This window comes from Puma concolor, chromosome C2 (assembly GCF_028749965.1).
Source record: "Puma concolor isolate L17-30 chromosome C2, mPumCon1.1.hap2, whole genome shotgun sequence".
In the NCBI taxonomy this organism is placed as follows: Eukaryota; Metazoa; Chordata; class Mammalia; order Carnivora; family Felidae; genus Puma; species Puma concolor.
In genome coordinates this window covers 2,219,042-2,236,768 of record NC_141675.1, presented here as the reverse complement: position 1 = coordinate 2,236,768, position 17,727 = coordinate 2,219,042, and the positions used below count along the sequence as shown (strand labels likewise).

The 17,727-nt window shown below is 49.8% G+C and overlaps 1 protein-coding gene across 4 annotated transcripts in view; it reads right to left on the bottom strand.

Annotated features, from left to right (window-relative positions):
* The window catches only part of GLB1 (galactosidase beta 1), a 121,526-nt gene that overhangs the window by 14,451 nt on the left and 89,348 nt on the right, over positions 1 to 17,727 (bottom strand). For 2 of the 4 annotated variants that reach the window (XR_015255927.1, XR_015255928.1), the window contains exon 16: positions 568 to 1,112. Coding sequence is in view for 2 of the 4 variants with exons in the window: in XM_086720349.1 (XP_086576475.1) it covers positions 17,554 to 17,646 (93 nt within the window). In the remaining 2 variants the exon portion in view is untranslated. Of the gene's footprint in view, positions 1 to 567; positions 1,113 to 8,094; positions 17,647 to 17,727 lie in introns of those variants that run through there. The other 2 variants (XM_086720350.1, XM_086720349.1) reach the window with 2 other exon arrangements.

The following is a 17,727-nucleotide window of genomic DNA, read 5'->3' as shown; positions in this document are numbered from 1 at the left end:
TCACGGGTGAGGTGAGCAGGGGGACGCTCAGCCTGACATGACACCCGCCTACAGAGGTCTCGGTGCTTTGCCGAAGATGCTGACGTCAGTGCTGGGAATGGGCATTAGGGTTCACAGTGTGCGGTGTGTGCAAGTTGGCATTAGAAGCCTGCAGAACGTTTTTTTTGATCACACAGGAGATAAACGAGACTCTAATTGGAGCCCAGCGAGGCAGGAGAACGATCTCCATCGAAAGTGCACTGTGCAGCCTCCTCTCCATGGTTGCCTTGGTTGGAGGGAGGGATTCTTCCTAATTTTGATGACATCACCATGAAAACATCACATGCAAATAAAGCGAACAGTGGTTCAGGTGATGCGCTTTGTGGTCCAGCTGGGCTCTTCTCGGGGGGATAACTGAGGAGGAGTCAGAAGGGGCTCACGCAGTGGACAAGGAGGGAACTTACGAGGGAATGCGTTTGAACTGTGCGTTCTTGGGGTCACAGAACTGCTGAGCGGTTCACTGGAAGCCTTCTAATTAAGGTGCAGCAAAAATTCAGTTTGGGGGTCCTCCTGTTTTCCAAAACTTACCGAGACGACAGATAACATGCAACAAGAGAGATTCAAAAGATGGTTTTGGAGGCGCCTGGGTGGCTCAGTCGGTTGAGTGTCTGACTTCGGCTCAGGTCATGATCTCACGGTTCGTGGGTTCGAGCCCCGTGTCGGGCTCTGTGCTGACAGCGCGGAGTCTGGAGCCTGCTTCGGATTCTGTGTCTCCTTCTCTCTCTGCTCCTCCCCAGCTTGTGTTCTCTCTTTCTCTCAAAAATAAACAAACATTAAAAAAATTAAAAAAAAAAAAAAGATGGTTCCATACAAGAGCTACTTTGGGAAAACAAACTGACACTTATTTGAAAGTTGAACATATACCTACCGTGCAATCCAGGGAGTCTACACCTAGGTATTTCCTCAAGTGAAATGAAGATCTCAGTAGATCTCAGTCTATAAAAAGCTCTATTCTAGAATGTTCATACCATCATACTTCATGGTGAAGGACTGAATGCCTTCTCCTTCAGAAGATCATGAACAAGACAAGTATGTCTGCTGTTGCCACTTCCATTCATGTTGTACCTGAGGTGCTTGGCAGGGAAACAAAGGCAAGAAAAAGAAACAAAATGCACTCAGATTGCAAAGGAAGAAGTAAAACTCTGCCTATAAAGTGACATAATCTGAGGAATCTGTAAGAAAGCATTAGAGCGAACAAATAAATTCAGCAGACTATAGGATATGGTGGCAATATGCAAAAATCAATTACGTTTCTATCTACTGGCGACGAGCAATCCAAACATGAAATGAGAAAACAATCCCATGTACAAGGACATAGATAAATTTAACAAAAAAGTGCAAGATATGTGCACTGAAAGCTAGAAAACATCACGGAAATAAATAAGAGGTGCACTAAGTCACTGGAAGGACATTCCGTGCTCATCGACTGGAAGATTTGGTAGCTTAAAGATATTTTTAAAATGTCAACACTTTCTCTTTTTAAAGTTTATTTATTTATTTTGCGAGAGAGAGAGAGAGAGAAAGCGGATGAGGGGACAGAGAGAGAGGGAGAGAAAGAATCCCAAGCAGGCTCCGTACTGTCAGCGCACAGCCTGACATGGGGCTCGATCCCACGAACTGTGAGATCATAACTGAGCCGAAGTCAGACATTCAACCGACTGAGCCACCCAGGGGCCCCAAAAGGTCAGTACTTTCTAAATTGATTTCTAGTTTCACTAAAATCCCCATCACACCCCCAGCTGGCTTAAAACGTGTTGTGTGTGTGTGTGTGTGTGTGTGTGTGTGTGTGTGGAAACTGACAAGCTGATTCTGTAGAGCAATGAAGGGGATCCAGAAGAGCTAAAACAACTTTTAATGAAAATGAAGTTGGGGCACCCCGACTTTCCAATTTCAAAATCTACCACAACGCTACTATGATTAAGACAACGTGGCACAGCATAAGGACAGACATGAAGATCAAGGGATTAGGCTTGAGCGTCCAGAAATAAACCCTCATGCTTATGGCTCACTGATTGTTTAACACGGGTGTCAGGACGATCCAGTGGGGGGAGAGAGTGGTTTCTTTCAACAACTAGTGTTCAAACAACTATTCACATGCAAAAGAACGAAGCTGGACCACTACCCCACTCCATACACACAAAAAATTAAAATAGATCCCAGATCTAAATGTAAGAGCTAAAACTGTAAAGTTCTTAGAAGAAAACAGTTATAAATCTTTATGACCTTCAGTTAGGCAAATTTATAGAGACAAAAAGCCGAGGAGTGGTTGCCTAGGGCTGGGAGAAGAGGGACATGGGTCTCTTTTTGAGGTGATGAAAAGCTTTGAAACGTAGATTGTAGTGACAGTTGCACAACTCTGTGAATATACTAAACATCATTGAATTGTGTATTTTTTTTTTGTTTTGTTTTTATTTATATATATTTTTTTTATTAAAAAAAATTTTTTTTTTCAACGTTTATTTATTTTTGGGACAGAGACAGAGCATGAACGGGCGAGGGGCAGAGAGAGAGGGAGACACAGAATCGGAAACAGGCTCCAGGCTCTGAGCCATCAGCCCAGAGCCCGACGCGGGGCTCGAACTCACGGACCGCGAGATCGTGACCTGGCTGAAGTCGGACGCTTAACCGACTGCGCCACCCAGGCGCCCCTGTTTTTATTTATATTTAAAGAAAGACAGAGAGTGCACATGAGCAGGGCAGAGGTTGGGGGAGAGAGAGAATCCCAAGCAGGCTCCGCGCTCATGAAGGGCCTGATACAAGGCTCAATCCCACGACCCAGGGATTATGACCGGAGCCGAAATCAAGAGCTAGATGCTCAACCGACTAAGCCACCCAGGTGCCCTCAATGGTGCATTTTCAACGGGTAAATTTATATTATGTGAATTATATCTCAATGAAAATATTTAATAGAAGAATGTATATAATAGCTTTATTCATAATAGCCAAGGGGCTCAGTCAGTTAAGTATCTGATTTCAGCTCAGGTCATGATCTTGCAGTTGGTGAGTTCAAGCCCCACGTCAGCCTCTGTGCTGATGGCTCAGAGCCTGGAGCCCGCTTCAGAGTCTGTGTCTCCCTCTCTGCCCCTCCCTGGCTCGCACTCTGTCTCTCTCTCAAAAATAAACAAACAGTAAAAAAAAAAAAAAAAAAAAAATTCATAATAGCCAAACACTGGAAATAATCCAATTGTTCACTAGCAAGAGAATGGATAAACAAGCTTGGTATATTCATGAAATAGTACACTACTTAGTAATGTAAGTGAAGGAATCTTCATGTATGCAACAACATCGATATGCCTCGGACACATTATGTTGAGCAAAAGAACCCAGACGCAAAAGGCACGTATCGTATGATTCTATACAGATGAAGTTTTAGAACAGGCAAAATTAATCTACGGAGAGGGACGCCTGGGTGGCTCAGTGGGTTAAGCACCACCTCTTACTTTCGGCCCAGGTCATGATCTCACAGTTCGTGTGTTTGAGCCCTGTGTTGGGCTCTGTGCCGACAGCTCGGAGCCTGCTTAGGATTCTCTCTCTCCCTCTCTCTCTGCCCCTCCCCGCCTCTCTCTCTCTCTTCAGAATAAATAAGTTTAAAAAACCCTAATCTGTGGAGGAAAAAAAATGATAACAGCTGCCTTTGGGGCTATAGTATCTGCTGCAAAAGAGGACGGAGGAATCAACTGCGTGATGGAGATTTCCTAGATCTTACTGGGTGTGGGCGACCTGGGTAGATACATTTGTCAAAATTTACTGTACTGTACCCTTAAAAATATGCATGTTTTATGGCATGCAAATTGTACATCAATAAAAAAATACTGCCGCCATGCCTGGCTGGCTCCGTCAGTGGAACGTGCAACCCTTGGTCTCAGGGCTGTGAATTCGAGTCCCATGTTGGGTGTGGAGGTTACTTAAAAGAATAATAAAATCTTAAAAAAATACGCCGCAGAAAAATTATAGGCTCAAGCATCTCGGGGGACTGGAAGTGGGAAATGAAAGCAAAGCGGTGAGCAAACGTTGAGACCTCAGGTCTGTCGGATCCCGGAACCTGAAGCTGGCAGGCTCTGCCAGCAGTTCTGATCCCGTGGGCCAACTCTGCTCTTTTGATATGGGGCGCTTGAAGCCAGAGGCTACATCGGGCCAGGGCGACCTCACCCCTGAAAGAAGACGAAAGAATTGCTTGTTGGCAGCTGCAGGCCTCGTAAGCCAGAGGATGAACACCAACTCACAACTAAGAATTGAACTAAGCCCCAGGCACGGGGCTCCGTGACCCGATCTGCGGAACCCCCAGAACTACGGGGCCTGAGATCCGAACCACCGACATAAGGCCTGGCTGTACACTGTAGCTCTAACCTACTGACTGGAAGGAGTGTTAAGCTGAAGTCTCTAGAAGCAGAGTCTGAGACGGGGGGTCCAGTGCAAGTGGTGTACTAGGGGCTGCTCTGTGGAGAAGGGAGGAAACGATGTAGGATAGGGAAGGGGAAGAAGGTAAGTGAGGGTGTGCCCTGTATTAGGGTTCTCCAGAGAAACAGAACCAATAGGAGATTATCTATCTATCTATCTACCTAGCTATCCATCCATCCATCCACCCACCCACCCACCCATCTGTCGTCTATCTAGAGACTCTTCTAAAGAACTGGTTCACGTGGTTATGGAGGCTGACAAGGCCCAAGGTCTGCAGGGTGCGTCTGCAAACTGGAGAGCCGGAAGAACTAATGGCATAGTTCCAGTCGGAGGGCTTGAACCCCAGGGAGAGCCAGTGTTTCAGTTTGAGTCCGAAGGCAGGGCCAAGACCAATGTCCTACCTTGAAAGCACTCAGGCAGAAGGAATTTGCCTCTTTTACTTGTGGGAGGGTCGGCCTCTTTGTGATATTCAGGTCTCCACCTGATTGGGTGAGGCTCACCCACACTAGGGAGGACAATCTGCTTTTCTCAACCTAGCGATTCAAATGTTAATCTCAACCAGAACCCTTCACCCAGAGCAACGGCTGACCAAATGTCTGGATACTCCGTGGCCTAGTCAAGTTGACACGTTAAAATTAACCGGCCCAAGTTCCCTGCATTGGCCTGATCCCACAGGGCCTCTCAGACGTGAACGGTACCACAGAATTAATCCCACTTTGAGGCACAGGGTCTGGTCTCTTGTGTCCCCATGTCAGTGAGGCATCCCTGACAAGTTAAGCCAAGAGTAGTTCTCTGGGGAAGGGAGCGACCAACGCTCACAGCAGACAGAGGAGGGGTGTGCCAGCAGGCAGAGGCTTCTGGGTAGGGCACCCACAACATCCTGTACAGAAGCAACCTCGATATTCCTATATAGGGATGAGGAGCACAGACAGACAGACACACAGACAGAAACAAATCTTTATAAGCAAACTAACAGAAAATCTCCAGTGAAAATGAGCATGCAAACCCAAATCCCACAGTCCAAGGAAAAACTATACTTCTAGAACAATGAACAAGATCAATAATCAAAACAGGAGCTCACTTGACATGAACTCAGTGTAACAGAATAGTGCAGGAAATACTTTCAAATAAACACGCTGATCTGTCTTGAGGAAGTCATAATGCCCAGTAAAGTGACAAAGGTTCTACATTTACCGACACCAGGATGGGCTGATCCTACCAGAGGTGTTAAAAGACACACATGTGGGTGTCAAAAGTAAACTTCCTTCTAGAACTGAACTTAATTTCTATTTTGAGGTCCCAGTCCTACCGGAGGGAAAGACCCAATCTCAGTCAATTCAGTGTCTTCCCTGCTCCCCTCTTCCTCAGTACCATGTGGTGTTACCATTTTGGGAAAGGGACTCTGGTCTTTGTCATCTGTTGATGTCACTACCTGCTGAGCAGCACCTCATCCTGTCTGGGCCTCAAACATCAATCCATGAGGTGACCTGCTGAGCTGACCCGCCCTCGCATCCAGGACTTCCCCAGGCTACTTATCAGATCCTCTGGTGACACAGGACACGCTCCATGTTTTCCTGTTTCACTCTGTGGTCTCGGGAGGCCTAGTGAGGCTGTCTGGGGCCTCTGCTACTTCATGCCGCTCTAGCTGGCACCGGAGACCTTCCTCCTGCCCTCCGCTCCGTGTCTGGCTCATGGGAACCCTTGAAGGCTGTGTCGGTCCATGTGTAGACGCCCATATGCTGTGCTGTCTCCACACCTGCCCCGTGACGGGGATCTCGGGGATCTTGCTTCCTCCCCACGCTTGGTCTTGGGGATGATGGCTCATAAATCCCCCTTTGCTCAGGTATCAGAGCCCCGGCGGGGATTCTATCAACGCAGCCCAACCCCAAGGGCTTGGCCATGAGAGGTGGCAGTGCAAGGACTCTTCTCAGGGACTCAGGGACGCTCACTACCGTCTGCCTGTTTTGTTTTCCTTCTGACTCCTCTCCTACTACCCTCTCTCGGCCCATCGAGGCCGCTTGCCTCTAGGGCCCCTTCCAAAGAAGTTGGCCTTGGAGGGCAAAGGTGAGGACGTGTCACTTCAGGAACACAGATGGGACGTGTTTAATTTAAAAATTGTGATAAATTCAGATGTGCGAGTAGACAAAGAAGAGGAGGGAAGTGAAGATGAAAGGGTGGGCAAACAATATGGAGGATGGGAGAATGTCTTCTGAAAACTGGAGTGTCTAGGGGCGCCTGCTGGCTCAGTCAGAAGAGCACGCGACCCTTGATCTCAGGTTTGTGAGTTCGAGCCCCACGTTGGGTGTAGAGATTACTTAAAATCGTTTTGAAAAAACTGGAATATCTAATATTCAAAACTCCTAAACTTGTGCTGTTGAAATACAGACCGCCCCTCGCCCCCAAACTCTTTAAAGCCTCTGTAGAGTTTTAAAGATAAAACGGCCTGATGTGGGTGAGGTTTTTGTGAAACTCAAGGGACTCAGCTCCACATTTGAGTCAAGATACTGCAAACGAGTGTGTGGGATGATCGTTCACGAACTGAACTAATTCAGTGGAAGCAGAGGCAGAATGTCTAGCCAGAGGAAATGATGAGAAAGTAAGCCCTCCGGGGGTTCACAGAAACATGGGAAGGTTTTGAAGACAGATCTTATCTAGATCCTTAAAGAGAAGGACACCTGGCCTCACATGTGCATTAGACACGTCGGAAGGGATGTTGGAGACACGTGGGCCCCCTCTTAATCTGTGGACACAGTCACAGAAGAACTCACTCACCCATGAGGCACTGACGGAGAACCTTCGAGGGGCTAGATGTGCTGGGTACCAAGGATACAAGAATGAAAATCACATGGAACTTGTCACGAAGGCTCTCTCAGTCCGTGGTAAACAAACACGCACAATGAGATGAGCTACGTGCCGTAGAGAGGGATGTAACCAGAGAAGGAATGAACAGTCCCTGCACCAACGAACTGCAGGGGAACTCAGCTCTTGGAGAACATGTGGGGGCTTCCTTTGTGCCCCACGCATTGCCTCTTCTGCCCCCCGAGGCTCCCAGAACGGTTTACCAACGTGGTCCTCATCCACGAGTCTGCATTTCTGTCACAGGGTGCTGGATATTTATGTATGTGTCCTTTGCCTAATTAAAAGTGGGAAGTTTCTCTTTGTTGATTTCTGTGATCGTCATGAACTACTGCTTCCTGAGCACAGGGCCACACTGCAGATGCTCCAGGAGGACCGCTCCCTGACACCACAGCTAAGCTTGTGGGAGAGCGCAGGGAAAGCATCAAGAACAAGTGTCATCAAACCAGGAAGGTGCCCATCATGTCAAACACCTCTGGGTGAGATAACTGCCTTAGTGTCCAGAGTCAGCCCGGAGAACATCAGACTCTTTCTGGAGAGGGACCTTTGTCCCAAAGAGACTGGGAGAGACTCACGGCACATTGGCTTTTCGGGGGCAGGTCGTTCTTTCTCAAGTGGGTGTTAAAGGCAACTCTCCTCCATTTTCCATACGCGCAGCCGTCAAAATAAAACAAATTCCGTAAGTTTCAAGAGCTGAGGACGGAAATAAGCTCCTGCACTGCCTGTAGGTCTTCCAACAGAGGAACGCACGGGATTCTGACACAATAGGAAATTTGTAACAAAAATTCCTGCACGAAGTCCAAGCTTTCCTTTCTTTTAATGGATGAACAAACCCAAGGCAAAATAGTCTTTGGGGTAACCCAGAGAAAGACGCAGAGCTGCGAGGTGGAGGCCTTGCCTGGCCCACTGGGGTAACTTGGGAAGGGAGGGGAGCGGGGGGAGGGGAGGGCGGGGGAGACTCAGCCTGAGCCCTGGTCTTCTCCGTGCTGCTGACTGGCTGTGACTTTGAGTCTCTGTTTCCCTTCTTGGGACTCAAAGTTCCCTGCCTTCAGGATACAGACTAAACTTTGATTATTTTGTAGTTCCCGAAGTTCTACTTAGTTCTTTTCCAAATCCGTGATGTGTCATCATAGTTTCCTATCCCCTGCAGATCTTTTCAACGTTGTTTATTGGTTTGTAAGTCTTGTATTTATTTTAAAATATGTCTCACGCTTTCAATATCTAAAGCCCACATGGGTCTGCTCCTGCTGGTTTTAGTATATACCGCTTCGTTTCTGCGTGTGTATCTGGTCATATTTGACTGTGACTGCTCATCGACCCTGAAGATTCTTTGGGGGGATTTCCCAAGATGTGGGGTGAAGCTGCCCTTATTCCAAAGGTGATTTTGAGTTTGCTTCTGTCAGACACAAAGGGGCACTATCGGGTTTGGACGATACTTCAGCTCACAGCCCGACGTTTATCGGACCGCCTCAGTGAGGCAAGTTTAGACCCCAAGTCCACGCAAGGGCTGGCCTGTGCTCACAGCCTCAGGAAGGGCTCAGAGCAGTGACTCCTGTCTTACCGCACATCAACCACTTGTCCCTAAACCCCTGGGATTCAGCGAGGGAAAGGAGGTTTCCATTTGCCCCACTCGTACCCTAAGGATTGCAGCCGCCCGGGGGGACGTGGGGCTGGCTCCTATTAGACTTCCCGACCTGGAACACCCCTGAGCCCGTCCCTCGGGAAGCCACCCCAAGACAGTTCCCAGCCTCTCCGTCAGTTTACTCTGGATCACCAGATGCAAAAATGTCACTGAATGATCTATCGCTTTCTTATTATCCCGTCAGCTTTTCAGGGCTCTGTGATAAAGGATTGTTCGTTGCTCCTTAGAGTTTTACCATTTCTCTCTCTCTCTCTCTCTCACTATATATAAATATTTATATAAATATAAAAAATATAAATATATATAAATATAAATTTATATAAAATATAAATATACAAAATATATTTAAAACATATTCATATATATTTTATATAACATATAAAATATATTTAAATATGTATATATTTTTTAAGATTTTATTTTGGGGTCTGCCTGGGTGGCTAGTTGGTTGAGCATCCGACTTTGGCTCAGGTCGTGATCTCAAGGTTTGTGAGTCTGAGCCCTGCATCGAGCTCTGTGCTGACAGCTTGGAGCCTGGGGCCTGCTTCAGACTCTGTGTCTCCCTCTCTCTCTGCCTGTCTGACTGTCTGACTCACGCTCTGTCTGTCTGTCTCTCTCTCAAAAATGAATAAACATTAAAAAAATTTAAAGATTTTATTTTTTTAAGTAATTTCTACACCCAACATGGGGCTTGAACTTGCAACCCCAAGACCTAGAGTCACATGTTCCTCTGACTGAGCCAGCCGGGTGCCCCTCTTCATGTGTGTTATGCATACGTGTTTAGAATTGATATTTCTTCTTGACAAATAGCAGTTTCATCATTTTGGGCGTGGCTTTCTATTCCTAGAGATATTTTCAAAATTAAAGTCTGCTTTTTGCCGTTGTCGTTTGGCGGGGCTATCACTTCCGAGCGTGAGCTTTAAGAGCCAAGGAGTCATTTTCCACAGTCCCTGTTTCACACTTCGGTGAGCTGTGGGAGGAACGTTCCAGGTGGCGGCTGTCCTGTCAGCCTGGGTCCTAGTGTGAAAACAACTGGGAACTGAGACCCCTAAATGACTGGCAAAGGACGTGTAGCAAGAGAAATAATCTTGTTTTAAACTGCTAAGACTTGGGTGTTGTTTGTTATGTAACATAACTCAGCCTGTACTGGCTGATACAGAAATATCGGGCTAATGCCTCGAAAATGTTATCTTCGTTAGACAATCATATGAGACACTTGGCATCGGGTCCCCTGTCACCTCTGCACCCCGTATGTTCTCAACACTGCCCGTCCCCATCACTCACCTGTCAGGGACTGACCTTGCTCTCTTGTGGCCTTGCTCTCATCTACGGTTAACTTCACCCAGAACACTTCCCCCACCCTTCACGCGGCTAAAGCTTGTCTTTTTTTTTTTTTTTTTTTAATGTTTATTTATTTTGAGAGAGCGAGCGAGCTGGTAAGGGCAGACCGAGAGGGAGAGAAAGAATCCCAAGCAGACGCCACACTCAGCGCAGGGCCTGACACAGGCTCGATCTCATGACCGCGAGGTCATGACCTGAGCCAGAATCAAGAGTCGGATGTCTAACTGACCGGGCCGTCAGGCGCCCCAAAAGCTCATCCTTCAGGTCTCGTTTAAGAGGTCTCTCTAGTGACCCAGGGCAGATGCAAAGGACGCTTTGCCCAAATCTCTGTTACGGACTAGTGTCCCCAGAGTCCAGCTTCTGTGAGGACTGGTCCAGCCTCACAGATGCCCTCGTCTCTTGACTTTGGCTACCCGCTGTGAGCATAGCCAGTTCCTCTCCTCCTATGGCAACCGGCGGCCCACGGCTGGCCTCCGTGGGGTTGGGTAGTAAGCCCGGCCCCAGCCCCCGACTCAAGGCGAGGCCAACTCTGTGATACAAAGAGTACGTGTGTTTCTCTGGAACCGGCAGCCTCAGCTGACTGACCGACCGACCTCAGACACGAGTGCGCCCCGCCGACATCAGCAGAGCCTGGTCCAGACTGGAACGGCCCAGCAGAACCGTGAGCTTAGGAAACAGCTGTTGTTTTCAGCTGAAGTTAGTCTCCCTGCTCATCCTTATTCCCCTGCCCCCTGTTCTTCCCTACTCCCTCTCTCCTCAGGGCATGCCCTCTATAAACCGCATGTGCCAATGCCCTTGTCTTAGGTCCTGCAGGACGACAGGGTCCCAGACTGCCTGTTCCTGGGCCGTGAACCCGTCCTGCACCGCCCCTCCACTGTCCCAGACGCGGTTTCATTCATTCAGCGACCATGCCTCGAGTCTGTCTGGTTACTTACCTCTCCGACTAACTACAAACTTCTTGAAGGCACAGGCCTTGTTTTTATGATTACTGCTATTGACAGTAGCTCTATGCTCTTAAAAAAAAGATGGAGAGAGGGGCGGTAAAGTGGTTACCATTTTATCTTCAATGCCCGGCACGCATTAGGTACTCACTGATAGTTGAATGAACGAGGGAATGAATGAACGAATGAATGGCTGTCTGGGATCAAGCAGAGAGATGCAGGCTGTAAGCACTTCTGTGAGCACATTGGAGATGAACGACATTTCCATAAAGAATGGATCTTGGGGACTTTTCGGGTTCAAAGACCAAGGACTTCAGCGATAGAATTTCTCCGCCGAAGAAGGGCTAGATCCAGCGTAGAAAAACACGGGAGCAGAAAATGGCTGAATTTTGCTACGAACAGAAAGAGGAGCATGTGGGACCGAGGCGACGTTGAACGGTCCTACTCACAGAGGAGGGGCTCCGGGCCGGGTGCTCCCGTGGCCCGGTGCGTACATTTTACACGTGTTATATGTTGCCGCACACGCACGGCTGAGGAGGTGGTTATTCCCGAAAGCATCGCTCTGTTTGAGTGCCTGTGATGGGAGGCTCCTTCCTAGCTGGAAAGAGGCGAAATGCTGGTGTTCAGAGTGGGGAAAAAAATCAGATGATCATCTCAGGCTCCTTTCTCCGCCCTCCACCTCCGTGCTCCTGAACAGTCAGAATCCCGCCCACAACCAGGTTGGTTTCTGTAGAGTCTGTAACAAGACGAACGTGAACCTGCACAACTCGGGACAGGGCCTGGAAGGCCAATGTGTTCTAGCGAGCACCGCCTTTCAGCTCCGCTCCTGGGGGAGTTTGCTGAGGGTCAAGGGGCCAATGAAGGGCCAGACTCTGCAACGGTGGGTTTTGTCGGGGACGGAGGCCTGGTGTGGACGATCCCTCACTTTCTGACCTGCGTCCACTGGGGTCCCACCTGCTCAGGCCGTTCTGCTCTCCCCACGCACATGCACGACCAAGGGGCATTCGCCAAAACCTGGGGCCACAGGTCACACCTGGCCTGACGGCAGCCAGGCAGCATGGCTGAAACAGTGTTTTGTGTTTTGCGTTTTCTCCAAGGGAATACAAAACTGTCTCCTTGCAGCCTAATCGGCCAAGGCAACCTGTCTATGGGGAAAGAGTGTGGGATAAAAATCCCACAAGGCAAGAGACTGGAGTTTCAGTTTCGGCCCCCACAAGTGGGGTAAATCACAACGTCTCCTACTTCTCGGTTTTCCTAAACTACAAACTGGGCTGCATATCCCTTGACTTATTCCTTCAAAACGTTCTAATAAAGATTCAAAGAGTCACTGCACGCAACATAAAACATTCAAAGGACTTTACACGGATTTGTTATTATTGTCATTGTTTTATGACCATTGCTAGAACGCCATCAGAGTCTAGGACAGGAACCTAGAAACTTCAGAGGTTAACAGACGTGTGGACACTAAATTCAGGACACTACCATCCGGGTGGAGAGAGCTCCAATCCTCGCATCTCTCTGCACTCCAAACTCTGGTCAGACTGAGCTGCGCGGCATCAGGTTCTGGAATTCTCCACCCTCCCTCCAGACCCTGGACCTCTGCAGGCACTGCTTCCCTCTCTGCAGCATCGTCTGCTGCCTTCCCTGCTGCCCCTCCTCCTTCCTCTTACTCCCCATCTGGCTCGGCTCTGGGAAGCTAGCCCCGAGCGACCCCGACTCCACACCAAGCCTGCAAATAGATCCCCGTGTCACAGCACCCTTGGTCTCGCCCGGGGCCCCGTGTTCCCAGCACAATGTCGCGTTGTCCGTTTACACTTCTCTGTGCTCCCTGAGAGGCAGGAACATGTCTTACTCAGTAGCAGGGGGTTTGGACTAAGGACCAAATAAACACTGAGTAAATGGAAAAAGACAGAAAGAAAGAAAAAAGCCCAGTCTGAGAGTTACAGCTGAGAAGCATGCTCACCACGCTGAAAGTGGGCCCGAATCCCTGGCGACCCCTCGCTGGCACGTCTCGGGACACGTCGTGATTTCTAAGGCCGTGGAAAAGAGGACAGGGGTGTGGAGCAGCCCGCGCGTGTGGGGAGAAGATCCCACTGCTTGGTGAAAGTTAAAGCAAAGCTGAGGTCAACTGGACAACTCTTGCTCAGAAATCTCAATCAAAACATGTCAGCCAAGACAATACAGGAGGGACCCAGCCTGGGCTTCAAGGGCCGTGCCCGTCGCCTCGTGCCACCACGCGCTGTGGCTGCTGGCTGGCTCACAGCGGGCGTTTCTAGTCCGTGTTCAGCGTCATGATTCCCCTTGAGTTAATACTCGGCAGGACCACCGGGGGCCAGGTTACCTGCAAAAGACACAGCGCAAGTCCATTCTTTCAACGCAGGCTGAACCCACCTACTGTGGGCCAAGCAAGCGCTCCGCTTTGCCCAGGAGGGGCTGGGGCCGGGGCCGAATAGGCCTCAGTTCACGCCCCGGGGGCCCTCGGGCGTTCGGTGGGCTGACGGAAACGCGCACAACTCACTGGGCTACAACCCAGCACGACGTGTACATGGGAGTTGCTTTTTTACTTAATGGCCACAAATCCTTTGCCATTCCTCCCATCAGGTGGTAGGATCTAAGGTCCCTCCCCTTGAATCTGGGTGTGCCTCCTGAGTCTGGGTCTTCAAGGGCCAGGCAGCTGGCACCGGGTTCTGCTAGAAAGCTTACGCTCTCAGAACCTGCCGCCACGCCGAAGGAGCCAGAGCGGCCACACGCAGGTGCTTCAGGGACAGTCCCGCCTGAGCTCAGACTCCAAGTCATCCCAGCCGGACACGAGGGAAGGAAAGTCCCGATGGTTCCGTACCCGGCAGAGGCCCCACGTATCACAGAACAAAGGCAGGCCATCCTCCCATGCCCGTCTGGACTTCCAATCTGTAGAATCACGTCCAACACAAACTGGCCGCTCTGTGCCACTTACACAAACTCACTGACATGCCTCATACACAACTACAGATGACAACGAAAACAGCCCACGATGAGACACGCCCTTCGGGCCAGGAACGCGATATCCTTCCTCTGTAAAGGCTTTACCGCGCACAGGGCTGGAGGACGGGCCCAGTGTTCCTTGGTGGCCTTGGAAGCTTTCCCACTGGTGGCTGGGGCCCTGCTCGGCTTTTCTCACTTCCTCCTGGTGTGGAGGTGAGTCTCACCCTTTCCGTGAAAAGCTGAGGGTCCACTTGTCCTGGGAGACCCAGAGCTGCTCATGCAGGACAGAGGTGCACGCCCCTGAATCACATCCCGCGTGAACCTGGTGTGCTCGGCGAGGTGCCGTGGGCAGCTGTGTGTCGCTTGCTCACGTTCCCGGTCACCTTGTGGCCCTCGTTACGCCCCGTGGCCACCGGGTAGCGCGGAGCTGCGGCCGCTGCTCTTCGATGGCTGCTGTGGCGGAAGGGGCCCTACTCGGGTTTTGGGAACAAGGGTCTTTTCCATAGGCTGGTGTGGCTTTCCAGGCACTGCCCCTCTCTCCACCCCCCCTCCCCCAGGGTCACGTTAATGCTGGAGGGTCTTGGGGCGCCTGGGTGGCCCAGTGGGTTAAGCATCTGACTTTGACTCAGGTCATGATCTCATGGTTCGTGAGTTTGAGCCTCACATCGGGCCCTCTGCTGTCGGCAAAGACCCTGCTTCAGATTCCCTGTCCCCCTCTCTCTGCCCCTTTCCTGCTTGCTCTCTCTCTCAAAACTAAATCAACACTAAAAAAAATGAAAAAAAAGTATTAAAAAAATGCTGGAGGGTCTTGACAGATGATGCACCTTCACGCTTTCTGTGGAACCTCCTCTTGCCCCTCGAATCTGTGTCCACGTCTTATCCTAGACTGTCTCCTCCCCTTGGCGCCCTTCAGCCCAGCACAGTGGTTGGTCAGGAGAACCAGGCTGTTGAACTGAACTCAAGGGGACACAGGGAACGGATGGTATGTCCCAGGTGGCATTTCTTCTCCCCTCGTCCCTCAGGTCTCCAGACGATGGCTTACCAGTTCCTGCGGGGGAACGTCACAGGGAAGAATCCAACCAGCGTCGGAATCCAACGCATTTACTACATGGCAAGTACCGCCCGAGCAGCTTTTAGGTTACTGGATTGGATTTGAACCCCACGAGGATTTGAAACCCCACACGCTTCGGAGGTGGGGAAGTTGAAGCTTCTAAGTGAGTCACGTGAGCTCATGCCAGTGCTAAGTGACAGGGCGGGAGCAGGACCCTGCATTTCTGTCGCAGCGCCTGTCCTGTCTCACCCGGGGACGCAGCGCCTCTGGTTTGGGAGTTCAGAAGACTGAGGCTGGTGGGGGGCCTCCTCGCGTGTGGGAAAGCCCCTCCAGATGAAAGCAGAGCCGCTGTCTGGAGGGAAATCTGTTCTGACTCTTCCTGGGGCATTTACAAGGCTGCCGGCTGTCCAGTTGACCAACATCATTGCCGGGAGGCTGGAGGCCAAGGGACAGCCCAGAAAGCACTGCTCAGTCAGACCGAGAGCAGGGCCGGGGCTCAAACCCAGAGCCGCCTCCCTCCTGTTGTCAGGATGTTGACTGGACTTTCCTCACAGCCCACGAGTTACTGGTTCACACCAGCCATTTGTTCTACCACAGACCAGACAGAATCCCTCACGTTGACTAAAAAAGTGGTTTCAGAAAATGACTTTTGGGGCCCCTGGCTGGCTCGGTCAGAAGAGCATGCAACTCTTGATCTTGGGGTCGTGAGTTCGAGCCCCACTTTGGGGGCAGAGATGACTTAAACAAATAAATAAACTTAAAAAAAAAAAAAAGAAAGGAAATAACTTTTTTTTTTTTTCCTCAGGCAAGAAACAAAGACCACACAAGATCGTTTCCTAGCTGTGTCATCTGACAGAAGATACACAGCTTGCTGGGGAAACAAGGGAAAAAACCCAAACTCAGATGAGCGCCAAACAATTTCATCCTCAATAAACTGGATTTGCTGAGAAATACAGACTGACAGAGACAAAAAGAGAGACACTGAAGAGGGGTGGAGCCAGATGAAGAGGGAGGACAGAGGAAGGGGTGCCAACTCCAGAAGGGACCGCACTCTTCTCCTTCTTCCTTTTTTGCTCGCCTCAAAGACGTCTGAGATTGTCTGGGGTTTCTTAAAAAGTTAAACATGTGACTAAACATGTAGAAGTTAAGCACGTTACCATGTGACTAAACAATTCTACTCGGGGGAAGTGAAAACCTATGACCACGCAAAGAATCGTACACGGATGTTTACAACATCAGTATTCCTGACAGCCCCAAACCAGAAACATTTCAAATGCTCAACCACTGGAACGCCGGGGTGGCTCAGTCGGTTAAGCATTCGACTTCTGCTCAGGTCATGATCTCACGGTTCGGGGGTTCAAGTCCCGCGTCGGGCTCTGTGCCGACAGCTCGGAGCCTGGAACCTGCTTCGGATTCTGTGTCTCCCTCTCTCTCTGCCCCTCCCCTGCCTGTGCGCGCTCTCGCTCTCTCTCTCTCTCTCTCTCAAAAATAAACAAACATTAAAAAAAATTTAAAACAAGATGTTCTGTACGGTGTACAAACCTGGGGTACATCTAAACCAAGGGTACAAAGGAAAAGGCCACAGTGTTCATCACAAGGATTGAGAATATGGAAATATTCCAAGACCATTGGTGTTAGGGTTGGGTTAGCACAGGCCTGCTCAGAAAGTCCCAGAATATTAAAATCAGCTTAAAGAGAAATTTAATGTAAAAGCTTTACATGGCAGGTAATAAAGGCACTGCTCTTATTATTTTCAGAGGCAGCAGCCACATAGAGTTAAGAAATCAGGAGTGCCAGGAGGTACGCATTTTAAAAATGGCATCATAGGGGCATCTGGGTGGCTCAGTTGGTTGAGCGTCGGACTTCAATTCAGGTCATGATCTCACGGTCTGTGAGTTCGAGCCCCACGTCGGGCTCTGTGCTGACAGCTCAGAGCCTGGAACCTGCTTCGGATTCTGTGTCTCCCTCTCTCTGTGCCCCTCCCCCACTCATGCTCTGTCTCCCTCTTTCTCAAAAATAAATGAACATTAAAAAAAATGGCATCACAGAAGGTGAAATGAATACCTCCCCAAGGTAGTGTGGAGAGCTGGATGGGACGTGCAGAGTCACGGGTGGTACAATTTATGTATCGAATTCTGGTTTTCCGGAACATGACATCCTGGACAAGGGATGTCACAGTGCTGTGGGAGAGATTCTCTCACACTGACAAGACAGAAAGAACACTGGCTTTGGACAGAGACAGACGAGATGGGAATCTGACTCCGCCTCCTGCTTAAGCCTCCAACGTTTTCAGGCGGGCTTACTGCTGCCTACCTGAGCGTGGTTCAGAAGACGGGGCGAACAGAATGGAAGCACACACTCCCGCGAGGAGATCCCACTCCACTGCCTGAGCCTTCTGGAGCCTCGACAGGTAGTACCTGCAACAGCGGAGGTGCGACTTACCAACATCCATAATGCTTCACAAGGAACCGTCTCACATTTCTTCCCGAAGCTCGTAA